The sequence below is a fragment of the Rhodofomes roseus genome, assembly GCF_022264815.1.
Source record: "Rhodofomes roseus strain CIRM-BRFM 1785 chromosome Unknown C8Q71scaffold_6, whole genome shotgun sequence".
Taxonomy (NCBI): Eukaryota; Fungi; Basidiomycota; class Agaricomycetes; order Polyporales; family Fomitopsidaceae; genus Rhodofomes; species Rhodofomes roseus.
This window is the reverse complement of record NW_025952962.1, coordinates 252,729-267,469: the sequence shown is the minus strand read 5'-3', so window position 1 is coordinate 267,469 and position 14,741 is coordinate 252,729. Positions and strand designations below refer to the sequence as shown.

At 56.2% G+C, this 14,741-nt stretch overlaps 3 protein-coding genes across 3 annotated transcripts; 2 read left to right on the top strand and 1 right to left on the bottom strand.

The window, feature by feature from the left end:
* The first annotated feature begins 2,590 nt into the window (after positions 1 to 2,590).
* C8Q71DRAFT_491737 (uncharacterized protein) lies at positions 2,591 to 3,988 on the top strand. Its single transcript, XM_047918905.1, has 4 exons — positions 2,591 to 2,648; positions 2,704 to 2,791; positions 2,862 to 2,996; positions 3,056 to 3,988. The coding sequence occupies exons 2-4, from the start codon at positions 2,749 to 2,751 to the stop codon at positions 3,976 to 3,978; spliced, it is 1,101 nt and encodes a 366-aa protein (XP_047780804.1). The 5' UTR covers positions 2,591 to 2,648; positions 2,704 to 2,748; the 3' UTR covers positions 3,979 to 3,988.
* A 4,424-nt stretch (positions 3,989 to 8,412) lies between these two features.
* On the top strand, positions 8,413 to 11,458 carry C8Q71DRAFT_855697 (acyltransferase ChoActase/COT/CPT; the record flags this gene model as incomplete). The annotated part of the gene is made up of 12 exons (XM_047927212.1): positions 8,413 to 8,681; positions 8,752 to 8,769; positions 8,846 to 8,911; positions 9,102 to 9,282; positions 9,339 to 9,405; positions 9,456 to 9,565; positions 9,630 to 9,881; positions 9,936 to 10,401; positions 10,465 to 10,568; positions 10,618 to 11,012; positions 11,069 to 11,289; positions 11,349 to 11,458. 12 exons carry the CDS (start codon positions 8,413 to 8,415, stop codon positions 11,456 to 11,458), a joined length of 2,259 nt encoding a protein of 752 aa, XP_047780803.1.
* A 393-nt stretch (positions 11,459 to 11,851) lies between these two features.
* C8Q71DRAFT_855696 (nucleotide-diphospho-sugar transferase) lies at positions 11,852 to 13,477 on the bottom strand (the record flags this gene model as incomplete). The annotated part of the gene is made up of 5 exons (XM_047927211.1): positions 11,852 to 12,043; positions 12,105 to 12,383; positions 12,443 to 13,319; positions 13,370 to 13,391; positions 13,444 to 13,477. The coding sequence occupies 5 exons, from the start codon at positions 13,475 to 13,477 to the stop codon at positions 11,852 to 11,854; spliced, it is 1,404 nt and encodes a 467-aa protein (XP_047780802.1).
* Positions 13,478 to 14,741: the final 1,264 nt, after the last annotated feature.

Below are 14,741 nucleotides of genomic sequence, written 5' to 3'. Positions count from 1 at the left end.
TGTCGACTTCCTTGTCTGATGCACATGGTTCGACAGTACCCCCGATCTGGTTAGTAGTCTCTCGCAGGTGGGATCGCGATGACCTTCATCTCGATCGCTTCATCATTGTGCTCCACATCTGGGATCGTCTCTGACGTCTTCGTCTTCAACTGGTCTTCAACGTCTTCGTCCTTGTCTTCGGGATGGTCGAACAGTGGTCCGCCGAGATTGCCCGTCATGCGCGAAAATCGCACATCGCACATCTCTCAAAGACACCCCTCCCCCTCCCCCTCCTCCTGACTGGTTGGAGAGCTTGGGTGCGAAAGTGATTTGGCGCAGATTCAACAAGAACCGAGAGGCAAATACTGTCGACGGTAGCGCAAGCGCAATGAAACTCAAGAAAGGAAAGCACTCACGCGATCGTAAAGCCAAACATTCCGCTCGCCGCCTGAGTGGAAGCACCCTGTGAGCGACGTGGAGAGGAGCTGATGATATAAGTTACGATGGAGTAGTTGTACGCTGGCAGAACAGCGGTGAGTGCGTTGAACAGTGACGTTACGCTGGAGAGACGGGCCTTACGCTTGAATGATTTCGGGACCATGATACCCACAGAAAATACATGACCCTGGTAAGACGGTTCATGAGAATTGGCTCGTAGCTTAATAATCATTGACGAGTACTGGACGCACCACCTCGAATGAGACAGATCATGGGAAGGATCTTGATAACGAGACATTGTGCCCTGAGTTCGGTGCCAAGCAACGAAGAGCACGATGCAGTTGAGTAGAACACCATTCGCAGCATCGGCTGCGTTGAATGTCGAGAAGGACAGCCATGGGGACTACTGGCATACTTAGTATCTTACTCAACCTACTCACGTCTGAGCCTGAGCAGGTTTCCTTGCTGAGCACATAATATGTGCCACTCACTTATGTAGGATTTGGGAACCGCAGTGAGAACTCACGGCGTAATCAAGAAATGGCGGCAACGGCTGCTTGCTGAGAGCGCAAGCATCATACTACTGCATGATCAGCGAGCTTACATCTTACACTGAGGTAGAGGAGAGATGCTTGCAGCATAGCGAAGAGTGCACTGGCAGCGGCTCCGAATATATTCTGACTCCAGACATAGTCTAGTTGCTGGGGCAGAATCGAGCAGAGCTCGAAGAGGTACAGACTCCGGATAGACATCGAGAGTTATTCGAGGAATTTGCGGTCAATGTTAGAATGTAGCCACATACCGTGTGCAGCTGCCAATGAGGAACCTGCCTGAACAGAGATCCACGACACCTCGGTAATTTGAACCTGTCAAGCATACGAAATACGGTTCCGAATGTCGACGAATTCAATGGATGCTTGTTTAGCAAAACTTGAGCAGGCTTTTGAGCGGACACAATAGTCAATAATCGCGATTGACTCGGAAGGTCTCCGCCGACAAGCGAGCGTCCGCGACGAGCAAGTAGGCTTGAACATAGACACTTGTCAGTGGTTGACAACGGCGGCGGTATGGGTTCCATCTAATAGGTTTAGCCTCTGGACCCTAGAAGCATGGTTCATCGGCTGCTCGCGCTCCGTACTCAGCGGAACCTATTCTTCAATTTCAGTAAAAACAGATGATAAATTGAAATGAAGATTCTTCCATACCATACATCAACATTTGCATTCCGTTCCAGTGGCGGGCAGCGGCCACCGAGCAGCTCCTCAGGCAAGCTCGTGTGCAGTACGTGTAATTTCGATACACGGTCTGACATCGTCGCCAACTGGGTCGAATTCAAGTTGAACGCCCGGTACGGGCTTTCGTACGATCCTGATCTTCCACACGTGACGTTGAGCAGATTCAATCGGGTCAATATATAGCTTGCCACTGGCGCTCGCAGCGCGCATGAATATTCAAACAGGCTGTTGCGCAAGACGCATTGGATAGTCCATGTCGTCAGTCAAATAGGTAGTGGTGTAGCTACCTTGATTGGCCGTAGGATTTGACCGCCTGAAGCCTGGGTTCCGGCCTACCAGTGATTGATACACTGGCAAAATGTGAACGATTTGGAAACAGGGCGCTCGACAGGGAGTATTGTCCGACGGATCTGTAGCTAGAAGTCTACTCAATAGCTATTGCTGTCGCATGTCATAGGACGTAAGTATCGAGCTCAGATATAACTGTACAACTTGACGATGTTCAACGCACTGTCGAATGACAGAACTGAATCATGACGCCGGATCTCCTGAAAGTAACTCCATGGTTCCCGTCAGCGCCGGCGGCTTTTCATAAAGGCAGGCCCGCGGGTGCCTGAGTCGAACATCGGCTATGCGGGTCCAGATCTGGGCAGAGATGTTTTACCGACGGGGCAGATCTCGCATCTGCGCTGTCCAAGCGCTGTCCACTTGTTACTCGAGCGCTGAGCGCTGAGATCCCCGCCGTCGTCCTCTTCCCTGTGCGCAGCGCGCAGCTCTCCCTATGTGTTGACCTCCTCCATCCCTGGCCGCACCTGATGCGTCTCACCACGGTCTGCGTCGCAGTCGGCTTCTTGCTCGTCAGACGCGCACTTAGAATCGGCGCGCTTCCGGTATTTCAAGCTGAAAGAGTATGATCGCAATTCGGTACAGCGGAGTCCCGTCTGACATTCACTTCTGTGTCTCCTGCAGGCCCCTGGACATGCTGGACAAATTGCGGTAAGTCCTGCTGTCCATGAATCTGATGGCAGGAATCCTTACGGAAAACAACAAGGAGTCACTCTGCCGTGACGCGCCTTCGCGAAACGCGCTGCCGTGGATGGGAGAGGGTGAGGTATCAGACTTGCCACAGCACCGGGGAGGTGAGTAAGATCACTCACTGCACTGTGGCGTCTAACTGGCCGGGAAACTCAATTATCATTCTTTACTTAGGCTCGCCATCTCCGTCATGGCATCCATGGTTTTCCCGTTCCCCCGAGGCACCCCAGGTGGTCTTGCCGCGCCCTCCTCCTCCTCCGTTCTCGTTACGGGTCAACATCGGTCGCAGACGAGCCCATATCGCTCCGCGTATGTCGTCTCCGTAATGTTGCACCACACCTGATGCGAATGGTCTTGCCCGTTGTCAGGATCTGAGTCCTGGACCGCTGTGCAAATAGCTACTCCGATCGCTGCTGGGCTGACTGTGGCTGCGCTGGCTACTGTGCTCTTCTGCTGCTACCGCCATCGGCACCGTCGCCCTACCTCGTCCGGCCCCGCCGGTATGCCCCGCCGCCCGAAAGGGCCACCCAATCCATATCCAGGCTTGGTGCGCGCCCGTCTCAACGCCCCATCCTTCTTGTATGGGCTCCTGCCTGGTACTCAGTCTGTGCGCTCGCGCGACGGTCTGCGGGATCCGAACTGGCAGATCGACGAGGGCGACGAGGAAGGTGAGTCGCTACGCATGAACGGACATGCGCACCAGCCTTCCGCGTCATCCTCGACGTCCGTCCCTCTATCTGTCGCCACGTCGCCGTACTTCAACCCACAGATCGAAGAGGAGGACGAGGCGGAGGAGCAGGACCACGGCTATTTCCCTGCTCCGATGCACGGCCGTAGTACATCGGCGAGCGACAGCGCGCTCCTCCTGCGACCCGAGCGCAAGAACCACTCAAAATCCCTCTGGGACCGCCTTGTCAAGTACACGGATGGATTGAGGAAGAGCCCGAGCTACCGATCCGGGCGTGTCCGTCCACTCGGAGCCGTTCAGCGCTCCTCGCGGAATCTCGACGATGTTCCGGGGGAAATGCTACCGCCTTCCTCGAAGAGTGTCCCAGGCTGGAGTGCATCATCCCGGTCTTTGGCACGGCCTGGCATGGTTGCACCCTCCACCACGACCCTTCCCCCTCCCCCCGCGCGGACGTATTCTGCGGACCATGATGCATACGACGCACACGACGCCTTGGCCAGGGCGGTTGAGCCGGACGAGAGTGTTTTGCTGATCTCGAAGCTACCTGGTCAAGATTTTTTCATTGATGACGCCACGACGGAACACTCGGCTCCCCTTCGTTGACGGACCCTGCCTTTACGTCTTACCTTGACGCGCCCGGATGTCCTGACGCGCTGGACGGATATCCGCGAAGCATCTCCGCGTCCTCGCGCCTCGGGGGCATCTCAACCGTGAGCACTTTGCTTGGTCGTCCGTAGCGGGAAGCCAGCTCAAAAGAGGAAGGGGGGTTCGTGGCGCAACGACCTCGTCTTGGTGCCCCTTTTGTACCTGTCGGGGTCCGAGGGTTCGTCTGTCCGCCATGACGTACGGACTGCTGTGGGCTGCAGAACTTCTGTTCGTGTCCACTGCCCGCGGAAAGGCATAGGGCTACCTTGACGTGCATCAAATCGGGTTCCTGCTACATTGACACGTTTGGAGTGCATTAGATACAACTTCCTTTACGGCGGATCTTTCCTTTCTTGGCTCGGACATTACGACAATTGGACTATTTAGTGGACGGAAAGGCATCGAGTATCTCCCATCTCACGACATCGCTATTGAGCACACGTTTTGTACTATTGCCCTTGTACTAGTCTAAGGTATCAATCACTTATTTCTTCCTGTGTATTTCTGCCGATTGTCTGGACTCCCTCTCATTCGAGAACCTCTAGCAGAATCAGCTCGCTGAGACACTGGCGGTACGTTGTCCAATTCAGGGCCTTCTGTTGTCTCCACATTCAATACTCACAGGTCTATGTATAAGCGTGCGAGCCGCCGTCCGTACTCGGTCTGTTGAGATGCCGCCGAAAGTCGAGGTTTTCTTATAGCTCACCTATTGTGTTGCGTGTCCGTGCCTTACGTATACGTATACTGACATCGTATAAACGCAGTACTTAACAGATTGTAGGCTTTGTGTGGGTGCCCGCAAGCCGCACTCTAGTAAGGACGGACGCTCCTTCGGTATCCGACAAAAACTGTGGAGTCAGAGACACAATTTCTCAGGCAAGACGGGAACAACCATGTTTTCTACGTATTACTTAGTACAGAGCTCCCGTCGAGTTGGTATTCTTTCCCGACCGCGCTGCAACTCAACGTCAACTCTTGCATCGGGCCCGTGCAACTTCTCATTGCTTTCATTTGCAGATGTTTTGTTGACACCGGCGCGAGTCGCCACCGAGAGTTATCGCAATCAAAACAGTTCAAACCCGGTTCCCTCAACTGCGACCAACGTTGCACTAGAGATTCGAGAACCTCAGAAGCCGCGGTCTGCATCTCCGGTTGCATCTGTCAGTGGTGCGTCGCTTCGTCAGATTGCGATCCGGTTGTTTTCATTGTCGAGGCACAGAAATGGTATCGAGTAGCATCGAGGTCCAGTCAGTGGTAAGTACTATGATTTCTCTTCGCATCATTGTCAGCGCTCGATATCCTCTGTCCTCTAGAGCGACGCAGCCGCCTCCTTTTGTGCATATTCGCCTGCTACCTCGGGACTCGATTAATGCCCTTAGTGCATTCGGGAAGCGGTCCCGATGTCAATTCGCGGATGACTGCGTGCATCAGAGCATCGCCATTGACACGTGCACGCGCGATTGACAATGACAGAACTTTGCGATTGCTCGGCGAACGAGGGCCCGGGGTGCATCCCTAGGCTGTGCAGGAGCATCGCCAGCAATGACTGCGGTGGACTCCAGGAAATGACTCTCAGCATTGTCTCCCGGCCCTCCGAGTCGAACATCTCCGAGTCCGGGTCAGCAAAGAGACTGGCGTGCGACCACCGGTATCATCAACGTGTCGTGGCCGCGGTGCTGGGATGCCGCAGTCCAGACACCACTACCTCTTCTGATACTAGGGGAGCGACTACCAACACAAGGCTCCACAGTTATGGCCACGGTCAAACTGCATCAACAGTGTGGTTTGCCCGTGATGATTTCCCTGTTAAGGATGGTAGAGGCGATGTGCAGCATGAGTTGGCTCGCCCCCATCGCATCTGTCAGAGATTATCTCCTTCGACGTCACGCGTCAAGATGGTGCTTCATTTTCTCTGGGTGCGCTGAGGGACATCTTCGCTCGCTGTAGTACGGGGCTGTCTGTCGGGACTCAGGTAGGTCGCCGTATTGTCATTCGGACTTGTCCCAATGAGTCGGTCACGGGTGGTAATGCTACTGGGAAGCTACGGCATCGTCGCTGGCTTTATACCCAAGGCATAGTGCGCACGTCTATTCGTTAGAAGTGCTGCGAAGAGCTGTATTTGCTCCATACCGCAAGTTCATTAGTCTGTTACAGAGGACCGCAATACGAGGCCAACACAGCAATCGAAACGCAACTTCGAGGTTCACAGACGCTTGTGTGGCCGCGACACGTCTTACAATTGACAGGTGTAAGTCCTCCCACTCAATTGTATTACTCGGCCAGAATCTGATCATCATGATCTCGATTCTCGAGAATGGAGCTGTGTGGTACAGCAGGACTTCGGAACGAGCGTATAGGACTCGGAGCGTATCCTCTAACGGGCGCAAAATCCGGTCAATACGATCCCCACGTCGCTACGTGATTACCCACCAGATGACGCAGACCTCGCAACCGTTCTGAGGAAACCTTCGACGCAGAGCTGTTACGCGTGCACACGAGTCTCAAAGGAGATCCCCTGCGAGTCATTTACGAAACGCATCTCGCTTACCGGTAGCTGCTCTTCCCGGATGGGCCAACGTCGCGACCGCATTCGCCGCACAGAAATTGAGGAAGGGGGTCTTCTGCCGCGCGAGATCCCCCGCACACTCGATCAAGTCTCCATTAAAAGGAAGGCAGGATGCCGAATCGAAGCCTACCGGTAACCGTCGGGAATTGTCCTTCCCGGAAGGAAGACGTGCCCCGGGTCTCCATCAATATTGCATTCTCCGTAGGCGATCGAGGACGGAGAAGGTCCTCCGCTCCCCGTCCCGCCCGGCGCCTATGTGCATGTAGGCGGGCGCTGCCGCCGGGTGTACGGGATGCGCGCTGAATCAGTCGGGCAAAATGCGTTCTGGAGCTATGATTGCTGGCGCTGCGGCGATGTACAGATGTGGGATGGGAGGATCTCCTTGGTTGGAGCGGCGTATGTACTATACTATAATGAGAACAGTGGAATGTACATACGTGTTATCGCACCGCTCGACGGTGACAAGGGAAGGCTTCGATTGGCTGCGAGCGCAGGTCTAGGAGAGATGGCCGCGCCATTCAGGTATTTGTATGATGCCCAGGTAGCTTAGCTACTAGCTAGCTGATGAGCTCGCAGCTTTTGAGATGATAGCCCGCATGTGTTGCGCACCTCTCGCTAGGTCCCTCGTGGGATTGCATAGCTATGTACTTGCAGCGGCGTAGCTCTGAGCGTGGTAAAACTCACATAGTGATGAGCTCAGCTCCTCCACGGAGAAGGCACGTAGACTCCATCCTGCAGGCTAAGTAGATCGCCGAGCCCGGAGAGGGGAGCTGGGCTTCGCGAACTTCGAAGCCACCGAAAAGTAGCAGGGAGGAGCGCGTCTCTTCGTGAATTCCAATATGGGCGTAGGCCTGTGGAGTTAGGATCTAGCACTGCAACAGTGGTGGGTCATCGGGGCTAAGCGGTGAAGAGATGGCGGCGGCGTAGAGGCTTCCGCTGCGAGGCATTGGAGGAGGTAGGGCACATTCAACGGGGTCGGGCTATAGTTAACCGGTTACCTCTGCCCACGACCACTGACGGCTCAAAGAACGTCGTCGATGGAAGAAGTCAGAAGGGCTCCCGCTTCCTCCCGTTTTCGGTGGAACCGGTTCGGGGAGGAAGCTCTGCCGTAGGTGACGTTACCTAGAGAGCGGTCGGACGGCTGAGGGTGCCTGCCAATTGTCAATCTGCACAGTTGGATAACCAGTCTTGTGAAGGATGCATACACGGACGAGACGCGGTCAGCAGCGGTGTACTTCATGACGCGTAGTATTTAGCCGGTACCTCTCTCCGTCACCAGACGAAGCGTTGCAGTTCTGCGCCTTCCCGACCGTATCCGGGGATGCAGAGCTGACGCAGAGACCGGTACCGGTGTCTGCTATAACCTAGGCACCGCTGAGCGCATCCTCCGCAGGTTCCGAGAACGGATGCTTCGCTCACCGTGCTGCTCCACCGCCGCAAGACATCCGAGTTTGGGACCTGCTGTTCACAAGTCTACAGACCCGAGAGCGACTCTGAGCTGTCGTTGTCGAACAGCGCGATGAGTGAGGATATGTGTGTGGCGGGCTTGGCGAATGCGGGGAAGGGCGGGGAAGTGGGGAGTGATCGCGGCGGGGTCAGGAGGCGGGGACAGGTGATTACCCCGCACTGTGTTAGCGCGTCAACACCAAGCCAATCCGTGGGCTATGCCGTTTCGGTCGCCTGGCTCGCATCTCTCCAGAGCCTTCCGCCCTGGCTCGCGCAGCCCTCTCTATCTCTCTATATAACACTCACCGCCATGTCCGATAACTCACACACTCCCCGTAAGCATCCCCATCCCCACCACCGCGCCCCCACTGACCCGCTCGATGGTCGTCTTCAACCTCATCCACGCACCCCCAGTTACGAGGTTCGAGTCCGACAAGCCCGAGTCGCGCACCTTCGCGCGCCAGCACGAGCTCCCGCGTCTCCCTATCCCGTCGCTCGAGGACACATGCCGCCGGTACCTGACCGCGCTCGAGGGCCTCCAGGATCCAAAGGAGCACGCGAAGACGAAGGTCGCGGTCGAGGACTTCCTCAGGAACGATGGGCCGAGGTGGCAGGAACGGCTTCTGAAGTACGCTGAGGACAAGGCCAGGTGAGCGTGCGACGATGACGAGCGAGAAGAGTCCGCGGCATCGCTGACTGAATTGACTCTATTTCTGAAGCTACATCGAGGAGTTCTGGTGAGCATCCGACTCGACTCTATGGCCGCTGTCGCCGCGCTTCTCTACACGTGCACTGACGACTTTGTTTCCCCAGGTACGAGTCGTACCTCTCCCACTCGGACCCAGTCGTGCTTGCCCTCAACCCATTCTTCGTCCTCGAGTGAGTGTCTTCTTCTCATCATTGCTGCGTCGTCTTCGTCGTTGTGGTTGTGGAGGTCGTTGTGCATAGACGCCCACGGGGCGCTGCGCAATGCCCGCACTTCGACCGACGTCGTCGAATAGTGCTTCGAGCAGATCCATTGGTTTCCCAGATTCATGCGCGTCGACAATCACTGACGTTGTGACCACAGGAATGACCCAACACCAGACCGAGGGTCGCAGCTCCCTCGCGCAGCCTCTCTCATTCTCTCCTCTCTTGGCTTCATCCATGACCTGCGGGCGGGAATGCTGGAGCCCGATGCCGTCCGGGGGACACCGCTTGACATGGACCAGTACACAAGACTCTTCGGTACCGCTCGGATACCCACCGATGTGTGTACTCCATCAGTCATCGCTGTGACAATCAGATCTGACCAAGTCGCTCACAGAGAGGATGCCGGATGGAGATCCACACGGACTCGCGGCATATCGTCGTACTAAGGCGCGGCCAATTCTGTACGTATCCTTGGCCGATGCCTACGAGCAAATCTGACCACGCCCCCTAGACTGGTTTGACGTTCTCGATGCAGAGAACCGACCCGTCCTAACAGAACAGGAGATCCACCGCAACCTCCAGGCCATCGTCAGGGATGCTGAGGAGCTACCAGTTCACGAGGTGTGCATATATCGCGCATATATCGAGCCATCTGCGTTGTTAAACCATGCTATCACTTCTTCAGGTTGCCCGGAATTCCATCGGTGTGCTTTCAACCGAGAACCGCAAGGTGTGGTCGAGCTTGCGGGACGCGCTCTCCAACAACCACAACAACGAGTCTTGCCTGCAAATCATCGACAATGCGTTGTTTATAGTTTGTCTCGATGACGCAACGCCCGACAACCTCGCCGAACTGTGCAACAACTTCCTCTGCGGAACGTACAACCTGAAGGGTGGCGTGCAGGTCGGGACTTGCACAAACCGGTGGTACGACAAGGTGTGTACAAACCTATCAACGCTATGTTGCCAAATTGACAATCACGTTCATCAGCTGCAAATCATCGTCTGCGCAGACGGCTCCGCCGGCATCAACTTCGAGCACACGGGAGTTGACGGACACACCGTCCTCCGCTTTGCCGCCGACATCTTCACCGAGGGCCTCATGCTGCTCGCGCGCTCCATCAACCCTTCCGCGCCGACACTCTTCCACGCGCCGCTCTCGCCGTACGCCAAGTCATACAAGCCTCCGCGCAACGCGCCCGCGCACGCCGCCGCGAAGCGGACCCCGCCGACCTACGTGATCGACACGGTGCCCAAGAAGCTCGAGTGGACGCTGTACCCCGAGCTCCGCGCGGCGATCCGGTTTGCGGAGACGCATCTGAGCGACTTGATCTGCCAGAATGATTGCCAGGCGTTGGAGTTCAAGGGATATGGGAAGAATTTCATCACGAGCCATGGGTTTAGCCCGGATGCGTTTGTGCAGATGGCGTTCCAGGCGGCGTACTATGGGTTATATGGTAAGCCTCCATTGCGTTGGGTACGACACAAGGGGCGGTGCTGATACACCTGTCCAATGACAGGTAGGATTGAATGCACTTACGAACCCGCCATGACGAAGCACTTCTTGCACGGCCGCACAGAAGCGATCCGCACCGTACAACCGCAGACGGTCAGCTTCGTCAAGGTAAGGCCCACGCCGTACCACACGCCCGCGCCGCCTAACCATATACCAGACCTTCTTCTCCGAAGCGCCTCTCGCGCAGAAGATCACCGCCCTCCGGAACGCCTGCCTGGGGCACGTCAAGCTCACGAAAGAGTGCAGCCAAGGATTCGGGCAGGACCGGCACCTCTATGCGCTCTACTGCCTCATCCAGCGCGACCGCGAGGCCGCCGCGGAGGCGGAGCCGCCGCTGTCGCCCGGGGGCAGCACGACGTCGAGCTCGAGCAGCGGCGCGGATAAGCCGCCCCTGCCCGCGATCTTCGGGGATGCGGGGTGGCGGGCGCTGGGCACGAGTATCCTGTCGACGTCGAACTGCGGGAACCCTGCGTTGAGGTTGTTTGGGTTCGGCCCCGTCGCGGCGGATGGGTACGGGATTGGGTACATCATCAAGGACGAGGGCATCTCTGTGTAAGTGGGGTGTGACTGCTGGGTCTGTGCGACGCTGATGGCTGGCATGTGGATAGATGTGCGTCTTCGAAGCATTTGCAGACCCGGAGGTTCTTGGACACCCTCGAGGGCTACCTTCTCGATATCAAGCGGATGCTCATCCAGCAGCATGTGTCTGCCAACCCGAAGCCGGAGCCCTTCGTGGACCACGCTGGCATCCTGCGCGACTCCAAGACTGGACGGCCGATCAACGGCCAGGCCCACGGCGGGTACAGTGAATACGACGATGGCTTGATGCGTATGTGTTCACTCTGCGTTGTCGCTGGTGATAGTGCTGATGAGACATTGAACTCGCAGCGGGCTACTCGTTCTTCGACAGCGGCGATGTCGAGATGCTCGGCCGGCGCAAGCGCATGCCGTCGTACTACAACACCGGCAAGATCATCCCGCTTGCGGAGTACAGCTGAGCGGCTCTGGTGTAGGCTCGGATGCGTGTGGCGGTATCTTATGCTGTGCTACTATTGTACGTGTATCATCAGCGTCTTGCATAACTAGGTGTATGTTCCGAGGTAGTGTTGGCAGTATATCTAACGGTATTTGTAGGCTTTAAGTGCTGTAGTGTTATACCATTCATGTTGTACTAGTAGACGTGTATCGAATTCGGCTATCTGGTTGACTTACGTGCGCGCGGGGGATCAGAGAGCTTGCGCATTGCCCGAGCCTGGGGTATGCAAAGTAGGTGAGATTGTTGTATCATTTATATTGCTAGTGCAACCGCAGCTCTACATAGCAGGACACAGTTTTGGATTGAATCACAGCCGTCCACCGCACGCCCAACCATATCTCGCTTTATTATCAAGTCATGCATACCCTGGGTCACTCCGCAAGTAGAATGAGTCATCCTGCTTGTGGGACCGACTCGACGGGAACGCATACGAGCGCACTGGCGATGAAGCTGCCTGCTTCTCGGGGTCGCAGTTGGAAGGTCGTTTGTCTGCAGCAGCAGTCGCAGCGGTGGGGTCACCAATGCCGGCGCGAGTGCCCCAACCAGTCTATGAGATGCGATCAGAAATGCCCAGCCCACAGATTTGTGTCGTCTGGGAATTGACTCACCTTGTGGAGCGTAAAGAGGGCGTAGATCTTCATGATTGAGAAGTAGTAGCCGAAGACGATGAACGCAGGGACGTAGATGACGTCTTGGGGGCGGTAGTAGAGATGAGGGAGGAGCTTCATCGTTCTTGTCGCGAGGAGCCAGACAAGGTAGCTGACGATAACATTCCACGGTGGGAGGTGGTAGCCGCCCTCGAGAACGGGGATTGTTCCCTTGTACATCACGTAGATGACGAGCGCGGGCCCTGCAAGGAGCGTGAACGGGTTGAAGAGCTTGTCCACCTGTGGATACGGTGACGTCAAAAGAGGGCTGCACGAATATAGGAAAGACTGCGACACACCATTGTGTATGCAACGTAAGGATGCGCAGTCCAGACGTGCCTCTCCGTGAATAGCGAGCGCATATCTGACCTCCAAGTATTACGCGTCCATCGTAGGACCTGCTTCAAGAACCTCCAATCCGGCTTCATCGTGCTCAGCAGCTCCGCCTCCTTGCAGCACTGCACGTACGTCGCCCAGCCATGGCTGACCATCCAGCGCGTGAGGAACTTGTCGTCGCCCGAGTTGAGCTGGTACTTGCCGAGCCAGTAGTCGTGCGTGAAGCCGTGCAGGAACTCGGGGTCCTTCAGGATGACGGTGCGGTACGCCGCGGTGCGCCCGCTCAGGCACGGGATGCCCCCGTCGATGTGCGTGCTCGCTGCGATCTCGACGTTGCGGATGGACAGCCGGAACGCGGCGAGGACCTCCCAGACGGTCATGCGCGTACCGACGGGCTGCACACGTTGGCCCGTGCCGACGCCTCCGACGCGCTGGTCCTCGAAGCACGCGAGGACGTAGGGGAGCAACGTCGGTGGCCAGATTGCGTCGTCGTCTGCGAATACGATGATGTCCGTGCGCGTGTGCCGGATACCATGTGCCATCTGGAGCCGCTTGTTGGCGTATGGCACCGTGAGGACGCGGATGCGCGTCGGGTCGACGGAGTCGGCGAGGGCCTGGAGGGGCCCGAGCATCTTCTCCTCGGTGACGATGAGGATCTCCTTGGGCTTGCCGGAGAGCCAGCTGTGCGCGGCCTCCTTAAACTCCTCGCCGGCGTCGATGGTGGGCACAATAATCGTGACATCTTCCTCGGCGAGGTAGGTCGGGTTCTCGGGGAGAGGGATGGGACGGTAGGTGAAGGCTGCGGCTATGCGGATGAAGAACCATAGGTAGCGGTAGAAGCTAGAGAAGGTCAAGGGACGCGGTGTGTTGAGTAGCCGAAGATGACTTACCCTATGACTCCCAATGGAACGACTTGGCTAGGAATTAGCGCGAGAATGTGGAAGGACGAACATACGTTACTCACAGACTGGAAAATGGTCCGACGTGAGCCGTAGCATTGTTGCACGACCCGCGCGTCGTTAGGCAGCGCGTCCTCCACTCGTGCGTGTAAGGATGGGAAATGGAGGTGGTAAGTCCACGTAGAATAGTGCTGTCAGCCAGGAGGCGGACAGGGAGCTGAAACGAGGCGGTCAGCCAAGGGTCGGACTGAAACGAAATATGTCGTCCCTCATATTGAGCCTGCGTTTTGAACCAGACCATGCAGGCAAGAACGCAGCCAGGTGTTGTTAGGCGTTGCGCCTGCTGCACTGCTAAACCGTATGAAAAGGGACCACCGCATCGCGCCCATCTGCTGCAATCATATGCCGCGGGCAGTCTATCTCCGCAGTGCTTCCACTACCGGTGTCGCCATATGAGTCACCTGGAATACCACCTGTGCGAAGATCGAGAAACGCTACCTGGTGGATAAAAGGATTAGCGTTATGTTGTAAGGTCTCGTGTATATGAAGGGACGAAGTCGTAATCCTGAAATTCCAACAAGACAATTAGACGTGGTCAGTTTCGCTTCGTACGTCTCTATAAATCCCGCCCAATTGGGACTTGACTTGTGTACTCATATCTTACACATTGAGAAACAGGGTATTTTATTGGTCCAGTTTCGTTCGATGTCTTGCTCGGTGAGGGTTATGAAAGATCATACCGATAAGCTCCCGGCACAGAATCATGTCTTAGCATATCTGAAGTACGAGCTTAATCGGGATTCGTATAGATATATGACCCTGTGACGTACCCGTGAACCGACGTCCCAACTCCTCGCCCGTCAGTGCGCGCGCGAGGCTGCGCATCCGAAAAGCCCGACAAGTCCTATCTGGACCCTTAGAGCGCAATAGCTGCTCGAGCGCATCTTCCCAGCACATGAGGGGCACTCCTCGAGGCAGTGAGATGCGATAGCGGAGTCATTGGTTGGACAATCCTGAACCACGTATGTGCCACTTGTGGGTCCTCGTAGGTCCGCTGGGACGGGGATGGTACACAGTCGTGAAGTTGGATACACACATGTTTGTCACCCGGACCCATGGCATCTATATGGTTGAGTCTGGACATGGGCTTCGGCAGGTCTCATTCTGTCAAGTGTGTCAATGGTGGCTACAGTCAGGACCTACGCGAATCAGAACGCGATGCTGAGATGTTGGGATGCAAGTAGCTTCAAGGAAGTTCGGCGCCGTCACTTCGGACCGAGAGATGGATAGCCATGCCCAGTCTGAGTATCAGTGTATTGCTAAATCCTTGCGGTTGCCTTGTAGGCATGTCTATGCAAACAGC